General features: G+C 39.1%; 2 protein-coding genes across 2 annotated transcripts in view; one reads left to right on the forward strand and one right to left on the reverse strand.

Annotated features, from left to right (window-relative positions):
• Positions 1–6,864, forward strand: part of LOC137268249 (putative leucine-rich repeat-containing protein DDB_G0290503) — a 63,764-nt gene extending 56,900 nt beyond the window's left edge. The window contains exon 27 of the mRNA XM_067802786.1: positions 1,091–6,864. Within this exon, the coding sequence (XP_067658887.1) occupies positions 1,091–1,342 (252 nt within the window). The 3' untranslated portion in view covers positions 1,343–6,864. The remainder of the gene's footprint in view (positions 1–1,090) is intronic.
• A 1,841-nt stretch (positions 6,865–8,705) lies between these two features.
• On the reverse strand, positions 8,706–17,870 carry LOC137268151 (inactive C-alpha-formylglycine-generating enzyme 2-like). Its single transcript, XM_067802678.1, has 8 exons — positions 17,634–17,870; positions 16,090–16,255; positions 14,638–14,791; positions 14,230–14,380; positions 13,403–13,464; positions 12,512–12,596; positions 11,446–11,608; positions 8,706–9,972 (listed from the first exon to the last, which is right to left on the reverse strand). The coding sequence occupies exons 1-8, from the start codon at positions 17,746–17,748 to the stop codon at positions 9,819–9,821; spliced, it is 1,050 nt and encodes a 349-aa protein (XP_067658779.1). The 5' UTR covers positions 17,749–17,870; the 3' UTR covers positions 8,706–9,818.
• Between the last annotated feature and the right edge of the window lie 384 nt (positions 17,871–18,254).

Below are 18,254 nucleotides of genomic sequence, written 5' to 3' on the forward strand. Positions count from 1 at the left end.
CAGTCTCATTATGGAAACACATCTCCTTTTTTTTCTTCTTGTTTATGCTACAAATTGACTGTATCTCATACACCCTGTGAAGATCTGGGAGGGATAGCATCCAGCAACCCATGTTTGTCATAAGAGGCGAATAAAGGGATCGGATATTTGGCTCTCTGACTTAGTTGACACAATGTATCATATCCCAGTTGTTTAGATCAATGCTCATGCTATTGATCACTGGATTGTCTGGTTAAGACTCTCCTATTTACAGAGTACTGTCATGTAGCTTGAATATTGCTGAGTGTGGAATTAATCAACACACAAACAAACAAACAAACAAACAAACAGTGAAATGTAGCTCTGATACTAGTAAAATCTGTCATTGTCACTTAAAACTGTTGGCACCTCAGGACTGGTGTTCATACTTTTGGCCAATAAGCATACCAGATCCAGTGTTGATGAAAGCAACTTATTATACTCTGCATATCTTCATATAGTATACTGATGGTTACTTCTATGACCTTACCTTGCGTTTGGTGTAGTTCTATACATGTGTTGCAGATGTGTTGCATCTAGGCAGCTTAATTGCATCATTTACCCAGTTTCACCATACTAAAACACTATTTTTATTCTGGATGCATCACATGTGCTAATTTGAATATTCCTAAAAAGGATATAACCTTGACATCTGTGGAGAAGTAGTAGTTCTGATTGGCTGTCAGGTATCACAACCCAGGTAACACCGTAATTTGAAAAGTTGATGAGTTGCATCACTCGCACACACGGACAGTAATTCCTAGATCAGCACTGAGATATTAAGATGGTTCAAGTACAGTAACACACTCAAAGCATCCTGTAAACATATACTGTTCCCATATACTGTATTATTTAAACTGTGATATAATTTTTGTATAGTTGGTAGTGTTATTCTCAAGTCAAATGATATGACTGTTTACAAGCATCAGAGATAGAAAAATATTTTGTAACTATTTATCTCAATTTTTAAGGTTTTTAATTTTTAAAAGTTTTCCCATTTTTAATTATGTGCATATATAATATAGTGTGATCTTGAATTAAGCTGGAATTAATCTGAGTTATTTCCTCATAGGTTGCACAAGCTTACACTTCGCTTGAGCCAACAGGGAGTTTCACAAGGGGAACAAGTGGAATCGGAAACAGTGTAAACTCAAGCTGGGACCAAGACCATCTATCAGATGCCATGTTGACTATCCGAAGTTCCCCCTCACATATTAATGGCTATCTTAACAGAGGATATCCTGGTGGTGTACTCAATCTGTACTCGGGGCAGGACAATGATAGTGAAAAGTCATTTGAGGGAGAAGAAGAGTACGAAGCTTAATTTTGTGATGTTGAGAAACACTATTGATGTGGAGGTGCAGATTGTGGCCTTGATTAAATAGTATCATGGGAAGATTGTGACCTGACGTAAACACTGTAAATGTATAGTTTGACCTGACTGAACAATGGAAGGATGGTGGTTATGACCTTGATTCAACAATGTCAAGGTGAAGGTTGTGACCTCGATTCAGCAATGTCACGGTTAAGGTTGCGACCTTGATTGAACAATATCAAGGTGAGATTGTGACCTTGACTGAACAAAGTGAAAGTGAATTCTGTGGCCTTGATTAAGTGTCAAGGTGAAGGTTATGATTGTCATTTTTCAGGTGATGGTAAGGGTCTTTACAAACCCATGTGTATCAGAAGTTTGACCTGAAATGACTTAATGGTTACTTAATATTTGGCAGTATTGTCTGAAGATCTTCCGTCGATCTACTTCACCTTCACGTATAGGAGAGTGACTGCTCCAAACTGAAAGATACCTTGAAACATGAAGTCAGATGTTATGGTATCTTGTGCTTTTCCATTTCTACTGTGTACATATCACTGTGGTGTCATTTACCCGATAACAAGGTTTTTATGCTAACAACAATTGTGTGCAAAAAAAAACTGAAGAAATGTTATTACCATGTTGAATACAAGTTCCTTTTATGAATTTTGTGTGTTATGAAATTCCACAATGAATGTCTCACTTACCTCATTATAAAGTTGCTCCTTTGGAATCTAATTGGAAAAGAACCATGATATTAGTCCCACCATAGCTGTAGTTTATGGGAAAATACATATTTTTGCATATAATACCTACTTTGTAAAAGTGGTATGAAGTCAATTTTCGCATTGTTTTATTCTGCCAGTTACTCTTGTTTGCTGATTGTCATGCAGTTTTTATTCCTTTGTTTTAATGTTTGTCAAAAATACCAATTTGTTTTATTTGTTTTACTGTCTGTATTTGTCGCTGGTTTGAAGAAATGTTTCTTCAATTCATAACACTCCAGAAATTGCAAATTGTCATATACTTGTCCTAACTGGCCATCTTTGTTATTACTGTGAAATACATATGTGTTTAGTGGCATGCTTGTCATTGCCTGTAAAGAGTTTTGTCCCTTAGCAGTGGCTTAATATGCCATTCACCAGATTATGATCCCAGGGTTGTCAGAACCATGGTTACAACAAAATCTAGAAACCATCTACGGCAAGTGATATTGTTTGTATATTTAACTGACATTCTCACTATGGATGATTTATGTTTAATTTTGAAGGAAAACCAATTTAAAACTCCTTCAAAGTTTTCGAAAACTTCATGAAATCTACCTATGTTTTTATGTCAGTCTCACATTATAATGTTACAATTATTATCCTGTTTCCTGTCCACGGAAGACCGTCCATTGTTATGGTGTTTATACCTGATTGATCGCAGAGAAGCATGAAAACCAAATAGTCTGTGGTTTCAGTTGTGAAACTTGCACATGTTGTATTCGACCCAGTAAGTATTGCAGATTTGGGGGGCTTGGTTTTTGGAGCACTGATTCAGGTTTCAAATGAATACTTTGTCATCATGTGGGATGCCCATTCTTGTGGAGTCTTGTAATAATAATGTTATATTCACTGACAGGTTAAAATTAATATTTAATGTCGTGATGACTACGAAACTATGAATACGATGCATATAGCGTATGCTTGTTCGTGAATGTTCATAATATTTGATTCAGGAGTGTTATACAAACACAACAAAATTCTGATTCATTCAAAAATATGTATTTTTACAATTGATTATTATTTTTAGTCCTTTTTGCTATCGATTTTCAATTATTTTTTATCACTGGAACTTTGGCCATTGAATTATTCTGTTTTGAATTCTGTATACTTTTGTTATAAGAAACTATCTAATCCAGTGAATCTCAGGGAGCGTGGTTTGAGGTACGACTGACATTGTTTCTGATTAGGCTCTTCAATGCGCCAGACATTTGAAATTAATGCTAGTGTACGTTGAATTTTCTTGTATGGACCCAACGATGCTAACATGATCATACTGTGATTAGAGACCAGTTCCTGAGTAATGTTCAAACTTCTGGCTTATTTCTTTGATAAAAAAGAACTTTCATTCTCTCATCTCACTCAATCGCCACTGTTAGCAACCTCTGTCTTTTGCATGACCTCTTTAATTTGCATAATCTCTTATCATGATTTACTGGTCCATGAGATGCTTATTTGGTCGAATTCAGCAAAATATTGTTGTTTATATATCCAGTTGATTTATTGTACTGTTTTGTTGTGCCCAGTTTCATATCCTTTACTATAAAGTCACTGTTACTTAGAGCTGTGTATTCCTGCTTCTTATCATGGTCTCATGTACAGAATATTTTCAAATAACTATCCGTCCATTTATACAATGTTAGATCTACAATTTTCTGGGATGTTTTCATGAGATGCGACAGGATGTCTGATGTGAAGAGTGGTTGTAAATAAATGAAATCAGGCAGCACCATTGTATTTCAGTGTGGGTTACATATTGTATATGGGTGGTGGGGTACCCCAGTGGTTAAGCGTTCGCTCGTCACGCAGAAGACCCGGGTTCAATTCCCCACATGGGTACTCTGTGTGAAGCCCATTTCTGGTGACCCCACCGTGATGTTGCTGGAACATTACTAAAAGCGATGTAACACTAAACTCACTCGCATACTGTATATATATATTGGCCAACAAAACCAGCAGACAAGCCTCTTTCGATAACATCAAATTTAGTTCCTTTTCTGGCAATCACTGTGTGTCTTTTTCGTGATCAGTAAGATTTGGATGATTAATTTTGGGGGTGGACGGGGTTATTTTCTTACATGACATTAGTGTTTTCTGGAAATTCATGTTTTCGTCAATACTTAAAGGACTGTGGATGAAAAATTGTTTGGAGCAGATTGAATAAGATGAAGATAAATGTAAACATGTTTTTGTGTGATTGCATTTCGCTCAATATGTGACACAGGCTGGTTTGTTAGCTGACATTTGCATCCTTCACCAATCTTGATTTATCAGATGGTGTTTGAGAAGAGTTGCACATCCTGCACCCACTGGGATAGCAGGAGGTAGTGGTGAGGTGTTGGTTGAGAGAAACAGGTGTGCATATCTCACTATCTGTATTCGGCTGATGGTGACTGAGAAAAAAATGTGCACATCCTTTGTCCATATGAATTTCGGTAGATGTGTCTAAGTAAAGCAGCTGTGCTCCTTCAATCAGCCATCCGGATTTGGCAAGTGGAACCTGAAAAAACCAAGTGTTCATCCCTGACCCATCAGGATTTCAGCAGGTGTATCTGACCAGAATGAGTGCATATACTGCCAGCATCATTATTTCAGCAGATGCATCTGTGAAAAGCAACTGGACATCCTTCACCAGTGTATGAAATAAACCAAAAACCCAGCCAGATATCAGGTCTGGTACCTTCAAAATGTTACCAGCCCAAAATGGATTTAATGAGACCAGACAATCAAAAGAATGCTACTGAAAAATGTTTTCTAAAATTTGTACCAGACCATAGAGTTGGCTAGCTGTAAGTTTAGATTGTCCATCAGAAATCTAGCCCATCTTGGATGGTGGGATGAACCTTATTTCATACACTGCCTTCGCCCATCAGGATTTGGGCAGATGTGTCTGAGAACAGTGGTATTTATCTCTTTGAATGGTGGGGGAAAATTAGAAGCAGTTGATGACTGTCAGTGGATGAATACTGGAATAATTGTCTGCAACTTGCATCAGCTGTTATCAAATATACAACATTATATACTTTAAAATTAATTTAGAATAAAATTTAAATAAAATTGTTTCTGTTATTGATACACAGGTCCAGTCATTATGGTTGAATTTCTACATAGTCATTTCTTAAAAATCTATGACAGTATTGGAGTGTTTTTGTGCATTGATTTTCTTGTACAGTACAAAAGGGATCTAGCTGTTGGACATGCTAATTTATGGAAAGATGTATTGAAGTCCAAACATGCAATAATCTCAGTTGTTCTCAGTATTGTACAGGCTAAAAACTAATGGTTCTCAGGGGTTGTATAATTCGGACTACATGATGTCTGCTTCAGAGACAGGTTCTACAAATGTTACAAATGTAAGATGTTACAAATTCAAACATCATCGTTGTCAGTGTAGATTTGATGAATTTCCTACAAGTTGCTTTTGAAACAACCATTCGATAAACATTCGACAAAAGCAAACTAGGAAATGCGAAAGAAGCATAAATCTTAACTTGCGAAATATTTTTAATTATATATATATTTTTGGCAAGTTAAACAGTCTGGAACGGTCACCATTGAAGTAAATATGATTTTGTCTTGAAGTCAAAATTATATATGTGTTCAGTGGTTATCCTGCTCCGATGGTTGAGAGTTTCGAAGCAAGAATGATTTTTCAGTTTCGACTCATAACATGTTGCCTCAGATCTGTGATATGTGTGTTTGGTATTTTATATGTATATACTTGTTTATATATATATTCCATAATTTCATTTCCATTCCAAACACCTAGCAATCTTTGACTTCTTGGTACAATTGATGGTGGTAATATTCTAATGACTGTTCAATCAGAAATTGCCCTTTCAGATTTCATTTGATAGTCCACCTGTAAAATAAACCTATTCACTTTAAACATATGTTTTTATCATGCTCTTATTTCATTATCATACAATTTTCTATAAATGGTTTTGAAGTCGGCTTTCAGTAATATGCAGTAACCTTTTACTCCCCAAACTGGCAGTGTGTTTGGCTGTGGTGGTTCACATATTTCAGACTGTGTCATCTGTTATAGGCATTTGACACTCAAAGGATTCATATTTTGTTTACGGCATATTTGCATTCAACATCACACTGATGGAATAGGGTAGAGGAACTTTTAAATTCTAAGCCATCTATCTTTCAATGTGCCCTTTCCCTGTTTTGTAATATACATGTCAAAGAGTTATTGCCTTGTTATAGGTTCTTATCCAGATGTTCTTGCTGTCTGCAAACTTCTCTAGTCAAACATTTATAGATCTTTAAATTGATAATTCTGAAGATTTTTATCAAAAGAAGAAACAGATTTTGCAAAGCTCTGTATATTTTCGATTTTAGACTTTGCAGTTTCCCAGCCCTTAGAATATGACATTTACTTCCGTATTCCAATCTTTGTAAAATGTTTTCATATGAATAGAAACAGACACATCTTGTGTGAATCATTGTCCTCCTGAACTTCAACATTTCATCATAATATCCTAAAGATTCTGTAGTCAACGGAAACAATTATTTATGTACGTGTATTGTGAAACGTATTAGTTTCCTTATGGAGAGTTGGGTAGTATATTCATTAGATAAATACAGGTACAATTAAAAGGTGACTCTTATCCATGTATTATGTCAAAGTACCATGTGCCACTAGCCAGAATACTAGTAGATGTACCAGGGACTAGTGTGATATGTACATTCCAATCTGTGTCTTGTAATTTGCCATGTGTATCTTTTACAAAATCATAAAAATTAAACATATATTTTATAGATTGTCTTGAGTCATTGTTGCTATGTTAACGGGATAGAGTGTTTTGTATTAAAGTCAAGAAACAGCTCCATTTGGACTTTCAAAACATGCTGGAAATACACATGATCAGATTAATGACAAAGGTTCATTTCACTCAACCCAGTGATGCAATGCTCTGGAACGAAGTTAGGCCTAAAGTTTTGAAGCTCTCTTAGCGTTAAGATAGTCATCATGTAATGTTAATGTATTGCTGTTGTCTTAGCGCTAACAGAAATTTGAAATTCTAGGCCCTAGATTAGCAGTGAATATACTCTATGAAGATCTACTATTTTTTCTTCCAGAGCGTTTTAGAAGGGCGCTGCGCCCTGCCTTTTCTTCTGGTGCCCTGCCCTTTTTTCTAGCGCCCTGCCCCTTTTTACTGCGTCCTGCCCGATACTTGCTAGTTGTGACGGAGCAAAGGATTAGACTGAAAGTCAGCAACTGTAACAAGCATCTTATGATCAGCCTAAACACTGACAGCCACAACGACACCGACTTGGAAGCTGTTGTGAAAAACTTCCTGAGAAAAAAGCAAAGGAGACTATAGATTAATAATACTTGAGGTTCGATCTGATCATTTTGTTTTGGTTTTTATTGTGGTGTGTGCCCTTTTCAAACTAGGATGCCCTTTTTAAACTAGGGTGCCCTTCTATAGAAACTTCACCCTGCCCTTTTTGTGGTCTGGATGAAATGGGCTACCCTTGGATGATAGCACTCACTGTTGTCAATATTAATTCTCAAAGGAAAAAGTTCAAAAAGTGACATTTTGTAATCGTTTTTCCTGTTTTCAATGCATTTTGAACATCTTTGAAACCATGTTGCTTTGGAGAGAGTAATCGTTGTTTTGGTTGCATGCCTCTTTAAGGACACATTCACATTAGGACTGTTTGCATCAGGTAGTAACTGAATATGTGTGATAAAATGTTTGGTTATTTTTATGTTACCAAGGGTCTCCAATCTTCACCGGGTGATCATGCGTGTCATAAGAGGCGACTAACGGGATCGGGTGGCCAGGCTCTCCGACTTGGTTGACATGTGCCATCGTATCCACGATACGTAGCTCAATGCTTATGTTGTTGGTGATTGGATTGTTTGGTTCACCATTATTTCATTATTTGAAAACATCCGCCATACAGGTGAAATATTGCTTAGTGCGGCATTAAACAACAAACCAACCAATCATTGGGTGGCCGTGAGGGTGTGACGTCAATGGTATGCAAATACTCAACACAATGGAGACTGTCCTGGAACTTGACTGAAACAGGGTCAAACAGGATCTCATATTTCATTGATGGTTTCACATAACGTCCCGTGTGTATTAGTCAAAAAATCCCTTATCCCTTCTGCAGTGCTATATAACTCGACCTTGGTATTTCTAATAGTTGCTGGAAGGTGAATTCACCACTATCGTGTAGCAGCAGCAGCAGCAGCAGCAGCAGCAGCAGCAGCAGCAGCAGCAGCAGCAGCAGCAGCAGCAGTATACACGATGGCGGTTTTATGACAGGTCCTCTGAGAGAACATCTGAGATTAATTCACCTCGCACCACAACATGGAAAATACCGAACTTTCAGGTTCGTTGTGTGTTATCAAGTATTCTACCTACCCGTGTAGATCCTGATTAGAATTGATCTTCAGCAGCCCATGCTTGTTGTAAGATGCGATTAACAGTCAGGTTCGTCCTGGGCCTTGATTTTCGAAGCTGTCTTAGAGCTAAGTAAACGTTAATGCATGGCACTTTCGACTATCTTAGCGCTAAGTGAGCTCCGAAATTCAAGGCCCCGATCTTCAAGGACACCACTTATAGAACACGGAGTGTGAAATATATCAACGAGAAGTTTTTATATTTTATTTTCACAAACGCGAAGTAAGTAGATATCCAGTTAAGTACAAGTGCACTCTTCATTGGTGATTACATCCATGGTATTAAACGTGGAACTATGTTTTTTGGCTTCAGACATGATATCATATCCACGTTCACACTAGTTGAAATCTCACACGAATCGTCACTTAAAATATAACATGAAACAATGCCTATTGTGGCTGAAAGACATTTTACAGTCGACGATTTTAACTGTATATTTAAAGAATGGTTCGGAAATACTTTCGATTTAATATGATTTTTGTATCAACAAACGCAATTATGAAATATTTAAATATGATTATCCGTAAGTAGATAATCTGTTTCCTACAAACCTCGCTGGGGGTAGCTTGTGAGGATTCCAGTTGACGAAAAGAGAAAACACTTCATGAACTCTTCGAATGGCAACTATCGTCTGTTTGCAGTGAAAACGTACCTTTGAATTTCGATTTAAACAAAAAGGCAAATCAAATATAATCAAATTAAGATTGCGAATCCTCATAATTTTGCCTTGCCACTTACCACTGAAATCTCAGAATTTTGTTCAACTTGGAATAAAAGTTGTTTGACAAATGATGATGGCTGGAAATCGGTGTTATTGTTTTGTATTACAAGGGGGTACGCACATTAAATGAAACACCGAGAACAAGTAGGGTTAACGCTCACCACGTACCACATGTGCGTTTGTTTCACTGTTAAAAACACCTGCGCTTGTTCTGCCCAACTTGTCCTCGGTGTTTCATTCTATGTACATACCCCATTGTAAAACAAATCAACAATAGCGATGTGAATCTGTCACCGCTTGTTAAACAACGTTTATCCCAAGTTGAATAAAATTCTGAGATTTTGCTGCCAACAGACTATAATTACACGTTTATAATACCAGTTTCACTCCGAGTCATTTTATCATACGTTTTGAAGATACAGTGATTAAAATGGAGAAAATGGGCAAAGCTTCACAAACATTGTATCACCTCATATGCGATTGGAAATGACTTAAAATGATTATTCAACGTGCCGATGTTCACATACATATAGACAGAACCATGATTTCTTTCATTCTCACAGCATTGATTTCTATAACTCATCTCTTCCAATAGCCTGTTTTAACTGCATCTTGTATGCTTCTTCTTGTCTCCGGATGGCTTCAAAATCTGGGTCATACTTTGGCGCGTCCTTGGCACACCGGAAGCCGACGTTGCTAGACGAGTAATCCGGCGCTTGCGGCATTCTGGGGAAAAAATATACGCTGTTTCTTATGCTGTGAACATCAAATCATATCACTGAAAGGACACGAACTAAACTGGGCAGAAAAAGAAGCGCAAGTTTAAAAAATGTGTTTCTCATAAAAGGAAACGTCCATGTTTATGTCTTCTATTTAAACACTTGACAAAGACAGAGTTGCGTTTGGTTTGCTATTCAGTATATTTTGGCTTCGATTTTGTTCCGCTTTAATGTCATTCATTTCAAGTTATATCAGTCTAATGGGACTGGGTGGTCAAGCTCGCTGACTTGCCTAGATCTATGCTTATACTGGATTGTCGGGTCAAGACAAGGTTATTTACAGTGCGTCGCCATATTGCTGGAATATTGCTGAGTGCGGCGTACAAGTGAACTCACTCTCTCTGAACCACGGTATACCCGGATTCTTGGTCCACAGTACCAGGATGAGCTCGATGGATGTTTGCGTTTCACGGCTTTTATTCACAAAATCGTTTACTGAACCAGCCCACTCTATTTCATTTAGTTATGAGTGACTTTAGTTTTACGCCGTTTTACGTGGGTTCTAATCTCAGATGGGTACAGTGTGTGAAGCCAATTTCTGGTGTCCACCCTAGTGCTGTTGCTGGAGTATTCCTAAAAGCGGCGTTAAACCAGATTCACTCGCGTAATGTCCTCATGTCATACAACGATTACATCCTAAATAAGAATATAACAAAATATATTTATCATGAAATGTCACAACGCTTAGCTTGACTTTCACTATTTGACCGAATATTATACAGCACTTGTCTATGACACGTACACAATTGTATATAGGTCTGGACAGAAGGCTTATACAAACGGAATGAATAATCGAATGTTTTGACAGCTGGACATATTTATTCTGTGAACGAAACCATAAAACTAGGTTTTTGCGTCCATTCTTGTTTTGTGGTAAATAAAACTGATGTTACGTGTATTGACAACAAACATATACAGAAGAGCAAAAGAAACGCAACTGATTTTCTGGTCACCTTTTCCTTTAGACGACATGAATGTGAACGCCTACTTTAATGAGATTTCATTTACTTCGTAACAAAAGTCTTTTTCGCTGTTCAGTACGTTTATGACGTTCAACAGTGTCATCTGCGATCTTGTCAAGTTCCCACTTATCAGCCATCTGATCTCGTACGACAATCTCGTATGTATATAAGTCGTGTTCTCTTTGTATAATTATACCTTGGTATAATTTATGAATGACATATATGATCTAATATCTAGACTATGGAATTAACAGACGTCCCATCATTGTGTATGTCACTCGTGGTATCTGGGACTGGTGATGGCCAAAGGAGATAATTACGCTCGTAAAATGTAACATGATCGAGTCCAGCTTTGCCATACAATGTATAGAATAATTGCATGAACAATACTGAGTATGTTTGTTTCAGGGTCTGTAGAGTTTTACTAAAACATTACTATACTAGTCCATTATACTTACCTTTGGGATGTTCTCACGACATAGGTGAAGTCTCCATCATTCTTGTCCATGTAGGAGCCCCCCTTTAAGATGTGTTGCGTCTCCTGAAGGTCGTGGGGGATGAAGGGCCGATAGTAAGGACTGGCTGTCCACTCCCACGTGTTCCCTATCATGTCATACATCTCTGCACAAACACATCAAAGATGCATTTACATTTTGCAAAGTGGGACAAAGTGCAATATAGGGACATAGCCCTTTCATTTTGCAACACAGGAACATAATCTTTTCATTTTGGAACATATGAATATCACCTTTTCATTTTGCAACATAGGAACATCGCCTTTTCATTTTGCGATCTAAGAATATCACCTTTTCATTTTGCAACATAGGAACACTACCGACCTATTGTGCAACACGGAAAATCGTCACTACAGTTGCAGCACTAGAACATGCAAGGACGCATTGTCTTGAAGAGGGTCAACAGCTTGTACACAGTGCTCACGTACTTAAAGATAGGTGTTCAGTTTAAACAAAAACAGCAAGTGAAGTAAAAATCCCACAGAATGGTTACAATGTGTGAGTGAGTGAGTAGTTTCACTCCTCTTTCAACAATATTACAGCAATATCACGCGGGGAAGATCAGAAATGATCTTCACACTATGCACCCATGAGGGGAATCGAACCAGGTCGAGGAAACTGCAATGAGTTGCTGGGTGTAAGATAACGTCATGAGAAACATGTATCCAAATTTCAATTAAGACATATGTATGTTTAGTTTCTGTTTTCTGAGTTTCTGCCATTGCGCATATTTCGCTGGAACTCACGTGACCTTTCCGCTCGTCACGTCATGTGTGACAAGAGTCTACCATATTGCCAAAGACTACAGTAATATCAATCGTGTTGTTTCTGTCGTTTTTACAAATGGTACGATGGTGTATTCCGTTGCCCCAGGACGCACGACATCATCAAACAGTGGAAAGAACAATCGTTTCTTCCGTTTATCGAGTAAAACGGCCCATTTAGACAGGAAACATAGGGGCAGAAAAACATCATACGAATGTATATAGTTCTCGTATGATAAACTTACTGAAATCATTCTGAGGTGGGTAGGCGTCCACAGGTGAGGTACCCTCATAGCCATCTGCTTTGACATTCTTTTTGGGGAACTTTCCCTGCAACGAAATGAAAGCTGTGTTGAAGAAAAGAAAAACATAAGATGGTGTATTGTGGATAAAACATTTAAAACCTTTTTAAAACTTTACGTCCGTTAAGATCTGAGTCAGATATGGTCTATAGTAGCTCATGCTTGTTGTAAGACCGGGGTTCGACTCCCCACATTGGTACAATGTGTGAAGCCTCTTTCTGGTGTCCCCGCCGTGATGTTGCTGGAATATTGCTAATGGAGACGTAAACCAATACTCACTCACGCCTTGACTACAGTATTGCTATCGGAGTACAACATAAACATTAGTTGAAATTCACATAGGAAACACATGTATTGTTGGATACAGATGGTAAATATTTCCAGTTCAGGATTCCATTGCCGTGCATGAACATGCATGCTAGGAACACAATGACACAACTGTATTTCTCTCTATAATCGTTGAAACGTTGCATAAAACACTCACGGCATCAGTGAAGGTCCGGTGGTAGAATAGGCCTTCAGCAACCAATGCTTGCCATAACAGGCGACTATGCTTGTCGTAAGAGGCGACTAACGGGATCGGGTGGTCAGACCCGCTGACTTGGTTGACACATGTCATCGTATCCAAACTGCGTAGATCGTTGCTCATGATGTTGATCACTGGAGTGTCTGGTCCAGACTCAGTTATTTACAGGTCTCCGCAATATAGCTGGAATATTGCTGAGTGTGGCGTTAAACAACCAACCAACCAACCAACCAACCAACAATCATCATGTCAGACTGTAGTCTGGTTTGTTTTCGGTCGCTGACAGGTTTCCATGGAAACGGACCTACCTCCCAAATGTTCGCTCTCTTTGATGCCCACAGGTCGCCCCAGGGGTACTGGACAACGTGATCTATAAAGGAAGTCAATATGTCATTCATATATTCGCCTATCAATATTTGTGGTCAATTAATGAGTGAAACTAGAGGCCGGTATACAGAATTCTAGATTCGTCTTATAAATGATAAATGCAACTTACACAGCCTTATATAAACTGGCTGTTCAGTTACTTCACTTTATCGTAATAATGGCGTATTTCCACACGCAATAGTGTGGCAAAAATTGGTTTAATGAATCATGTCTTGTTCAGTGAGCTATCAACTGAGCTTTAGTGAGTTTGGTTTCTGGCGATGTTCTTGGACACCAGAAATGGGCTCCACACATGGCACTCCATGTGGAGAATCGGATCCGGTCTATCTCTTTTTGGAACGCTCTAACCACGGGGCATCCCTCAGATTTAAGAACAGGATCGGGCTGCTTTCAAGGCAATGACCCCTGAGGATTTCTTGACAATAGTGAGCGAAATGACATACTAGTATATTCCAGGACATGTCTCTTTAGACCCAGCCCGTGAAGATTTGGGTTATAACTGGTCACCGGTAACCCATGCTTCTTGTAAGAGACTACTAACAGGATCGGGTGGTCAGGCTCGCTGACTTGGCTGACAGTCTTGGCATCGTTTCTTTGGGGCAGTGGAGTATAGCCCAGTGGTTAAAGCATTCGCTCGTATAATGTGTGAAGTCTATTTCTGGTGTCTCCCCGCCGTGAAACGGCCTTTCACAAAACTCACTCATATCCTGAGCTGGTATTACTGTGTGTGGCACACACACAAACTTACTGAGCTGTGACCCACGTGCTGCTCTCTCCCACTCAGCCTCTGTGGGGAGTCTCTTTCCCCTCCACTTGCAGTATGTCTCGGCGTCCTGGTAACTCACGTGCACAACAGGGTGCATCCAGCGTTTGTCAATGAGAGAGTCAGGCCCTTCCGGCTGGAACCACCAACATCAACATACCTGTGTTACTTCACACAAGATGGAGAAAACTGGAGAGGGAACATCAGAGAAAGGGAAAGGGGGAGAAACCTCCCAGAGTGAGTGAGTGAGAGAGAGAGAGAGAGAGAGAGAGAGAGAGAGAGAGAGAGAGAGTGTGTGTGTGTGTGTGTGTGTGTGTAAGGGAGAGAACATCAGAGAGGGTGACAGAGAGAAAAGGGAAAGAGCCCGGCCGTAATGGCCAGACACTAACTCACGTGTTCCCAGTTGGCTTTTTTCACGGCTAGCCAGTTGTCTGCCCCTTTCACGGACATCTTTTTGGTATCTGCAGACACGTGGTTTTCAAACACCCAGCTCCATCCCTTGGTCTCCGCCTCCGTCCGGTACCTCCGCTTCTTCATTGAAAACTCCCTGGAAACAACCACGTCATGAATGAGTGAGTGAGCTTGTTTCTCAAATTTGAGATTGATGTACTTGATTATCTCATGCCCAGGTACCAGGATCAAAACTTACTCATGGAAACAAACAAGGAAACAAGTGAAAGTACCCGTGTTCCTTTATACTTTTCCAGGCGTCTTCACAAGGTATGCATTGCATTGTGGGTGAAATTCTAGGAAAGAATAAAGGAACACTTATACTTTCCTGTGTTTCCTTAGTTGTTTCTATGAGTATAATTCAAGTTTTGTCGTCATTTCGCCATATATGAAAGCTACATTTAAGTGTTTTAGTATATTTTGTGATTAACAAATTAAATGTTTTCTTTATGCTTAATCGGATTTAGTAGTTTTATGATATACACTTAACTGATATGTAATATTATCAAACTGATGATATCAATTAATAATGCTTTTTCTAATTATCTTCTGTTTCAACAGTGGAATATTCTGTTTAGTCTTTTAAACTGGACTTTCAATCATGAATCACATAAAAAACATGCACAACAGGTACAGCAAAACCTCGTTATCGTGAACACCATTAACCCGAGTATTGAGATATTTCAAACCTATTCTCCGGTCTCACTCGCCTCACCACATAGTGTTTGGTTTTACCCCGTTGCAACTGTATCACCGCGGAGGAGACAAGAAATGAGCTTCACATAGTGTACCCTTATGGCGAATCGAACCCGGGCCTGACAAGCGAACGCTTTATCACGAGGCTACCCCACCTCTCCAAAATGAAAATTCACATAGAAATGCCCGGTTACCTCGAATTTGAGGCACAATGACACAGACTTTCCTTGAAACTGGTTTCAAAAATACTTAAGCAACTACTTTCTTATTAACACTGTTAATTCTTTCCTTCAGTTCTAAATAGTTTCCAAATTTTGCTAGCCAATCGGGCTAGCTAGGCCTGAAAGTTACTTGTAAACAAAGTAGGCCACTTGCCCGAAAGTTGAATGTAGAAACTAAACAAAACATTCCAAAAATAGATGAGGATCAGATAATGTACGAGTTATATCATTAAGCTGATAATATGATGAACATTTGTATCAGGCTGTGATCTTGCATAATTTGAAAGTACGTTATAACTTACCAATTCGGAGAGAATGACACATTTACAAAACGACCCCATGAAAAACTTCACTAGCTATAGTTGGGCAAATGACTGTGGAGAATTACCGGCCCGACTCTATTTTACTAGCCACGTGTTAGCGGGCCAGTGGCTATTTCATACACTGAATGTCGTGTCGGTGGTGCGTCAGGACGTACCAGAAGTGGGCGTTGGTGACGGGGTACATATCCATGTAGTAGCTTTTTGTGTGCCCCACACGGAATGGATACTCCCCCGTCTCAGACTTGGGGTCGTTGATTCCCATCCAGAAATCCGTAGACTTGAACAGCTGCATTGGTGTTAAGTGGTTGTATGTAAGCATGACTGAAACAAAGGGAGACAATCGTGTCATAACTGTAAACTTTAGGGTTGTGCACCTCACCACTTACTGGTGTTCTTTTGTTTCGTTTGACGTCAGTAACGTTTCAGGTTAGTTGGGAGAACCTTGGACCAGACGAAGCTGTGATCTATATACGTGTGCAACGAGACATGCAAATGATATTAATGACATATGCCATGAACAATTTAAGCTCCCAAACCTGACCATCGGATCAACGAGAACCTGTTGTGACATAGATCTTGGGTCAGTACCCTAAAACAGACATTCATTACAACGAAAAATAATGCACAGCAGAACCAAAAAAGGGCCTGAACTCAGAAACTCGGTCGCACAGGCAAAGTTCACGTCACGTAAAGGTGAAACATTGCAGAAGTAGTGAGTGAGTGAGTTTAGTTTTACACCGATTTTTAGCAATATTCCAGCAATATCACGGCGGGGGACACCAGAAAATGGGCTTCACCCATTGCACCCATGTGGGGAATCGAACCCGGGCCTTCTGCGTGACAAGCGAACGTAGTAACCACTAGGCTACCCCACCGCCCCCATTGCAGAAGTAACCTTAAACTTCACGTCACACCCACTGAGAGGTGGTAGGGTAGATAATGTGGTTAAAGCATTCAGTCGTCACGTTCGATTTCCTATATGGTTACAATGTGCGATGCATTATTCTGGTGTCCCCCGCTGTGATATTACTGGAATATTGCTAAAAGCGACGTAAAACAATGCTCACTCACTCACTTACTCACAGAGCGTAAATCAACATTCACACCGGCTTGGTCTCCACGTTCGCTTGTATGTCTACACGGCAATCAATGCACTTTAACGTGATCCTTTCAATTGTGAACATAAATACATAAATATGCGACCATAAAATGATTGATTCAAGTGCTGTAAAATCAAATACACAAACATACCCTGAACGCTTGGTACAGCTGTACAGCATACGGGTACACGTGTTTTCATATATTCATTTTGACCCTATGCATTACAGCATTGTATCTCATAACGGTAAACTGATTGTTTACTAATAAATTTAATGTCTTATTGTTTTCTTATTTTTACATGCTGATAAGTGAACGTGTCATATATCCATCAAAACAAAGGTGTTTCCGTTTAGTTGTTCTATGATTAGATTAAAACCCAAAACTAAAAGTCCAAACATCATGATTAAAATGATAAATAAATAACATGATAGTATCACAGTGATGGTTAATGTAGACATTTGAACACAGTGTACACGTAGAGTACGGTATATTGCGTTCGTGGGGAATTAGTAAACGGAAATACAATTTAACTCTTTACAGTACGCTGTAGCAGTCCCTGTGGCGTGTTATTGTAATAGATAAACATAATTATACTTACTGCGTTTAACATTGACGTCTTTCGGGTGAACATCCTCTCCATTTATTTTAAAGCATCCCAAAAATACCAAAATAACTGACAGCCACTTCTTCAGTATCCCCATCGTGGTAGCCATGTTTAAGCAACGTCATGGGCAGTTATTGACGCTTGCTGTGCTGCACCATATGTGACCACGACTTCGAAACAGCTGGCAAAAACTCCTCGCCGTGTGCTAAGGGTGCGCTTTTGTGTGAAACTACAATTCAAAGCTAATACACTAGCGCTGTTATTAATTTTCAATAGCATGCAGAATTTTGGAGCGTTCGCTTGAATCGTTTTCGTAAAGGAATGCAAAGTCGCAAATGGTCACATTTCTGTTTGTTGACCCTATCTATGCGTTTTAGTCAACTTCAGTTGAAATCCAGTGAATGTAATAATTCTCACTTGCTGTTGTGTGTGATTTTTGTTCACCTCGAGAACATAGTTTCTAGCCCGAGAGTGTGTCGCTGAAACGCAGCCATTAGCATTTAAACCGAGCTGTCGACAAAGCCAACCGTCAAACGTGGCATTAGCAGATGTACAGTGCATCGCCCATTCATCGACGTTGACTGTACATCTTGTGTTTTCATTGTATTAAAACTC

This window comes from Haliotis asinina, chromosome 16 (assembly GCF_037392515.1).
Source record: "Haliotis asinina isolate JCU_RB_2024 chromosome 16, JCU_Hal_asi_v2, whole genome shotgun sequence".
Lineage (NCBI taxonomy): Eukaryota > Metazoa > Mollusca > Gastropoda > Lepetellida > Haliotidae > Haliotis > Haliotis asinina.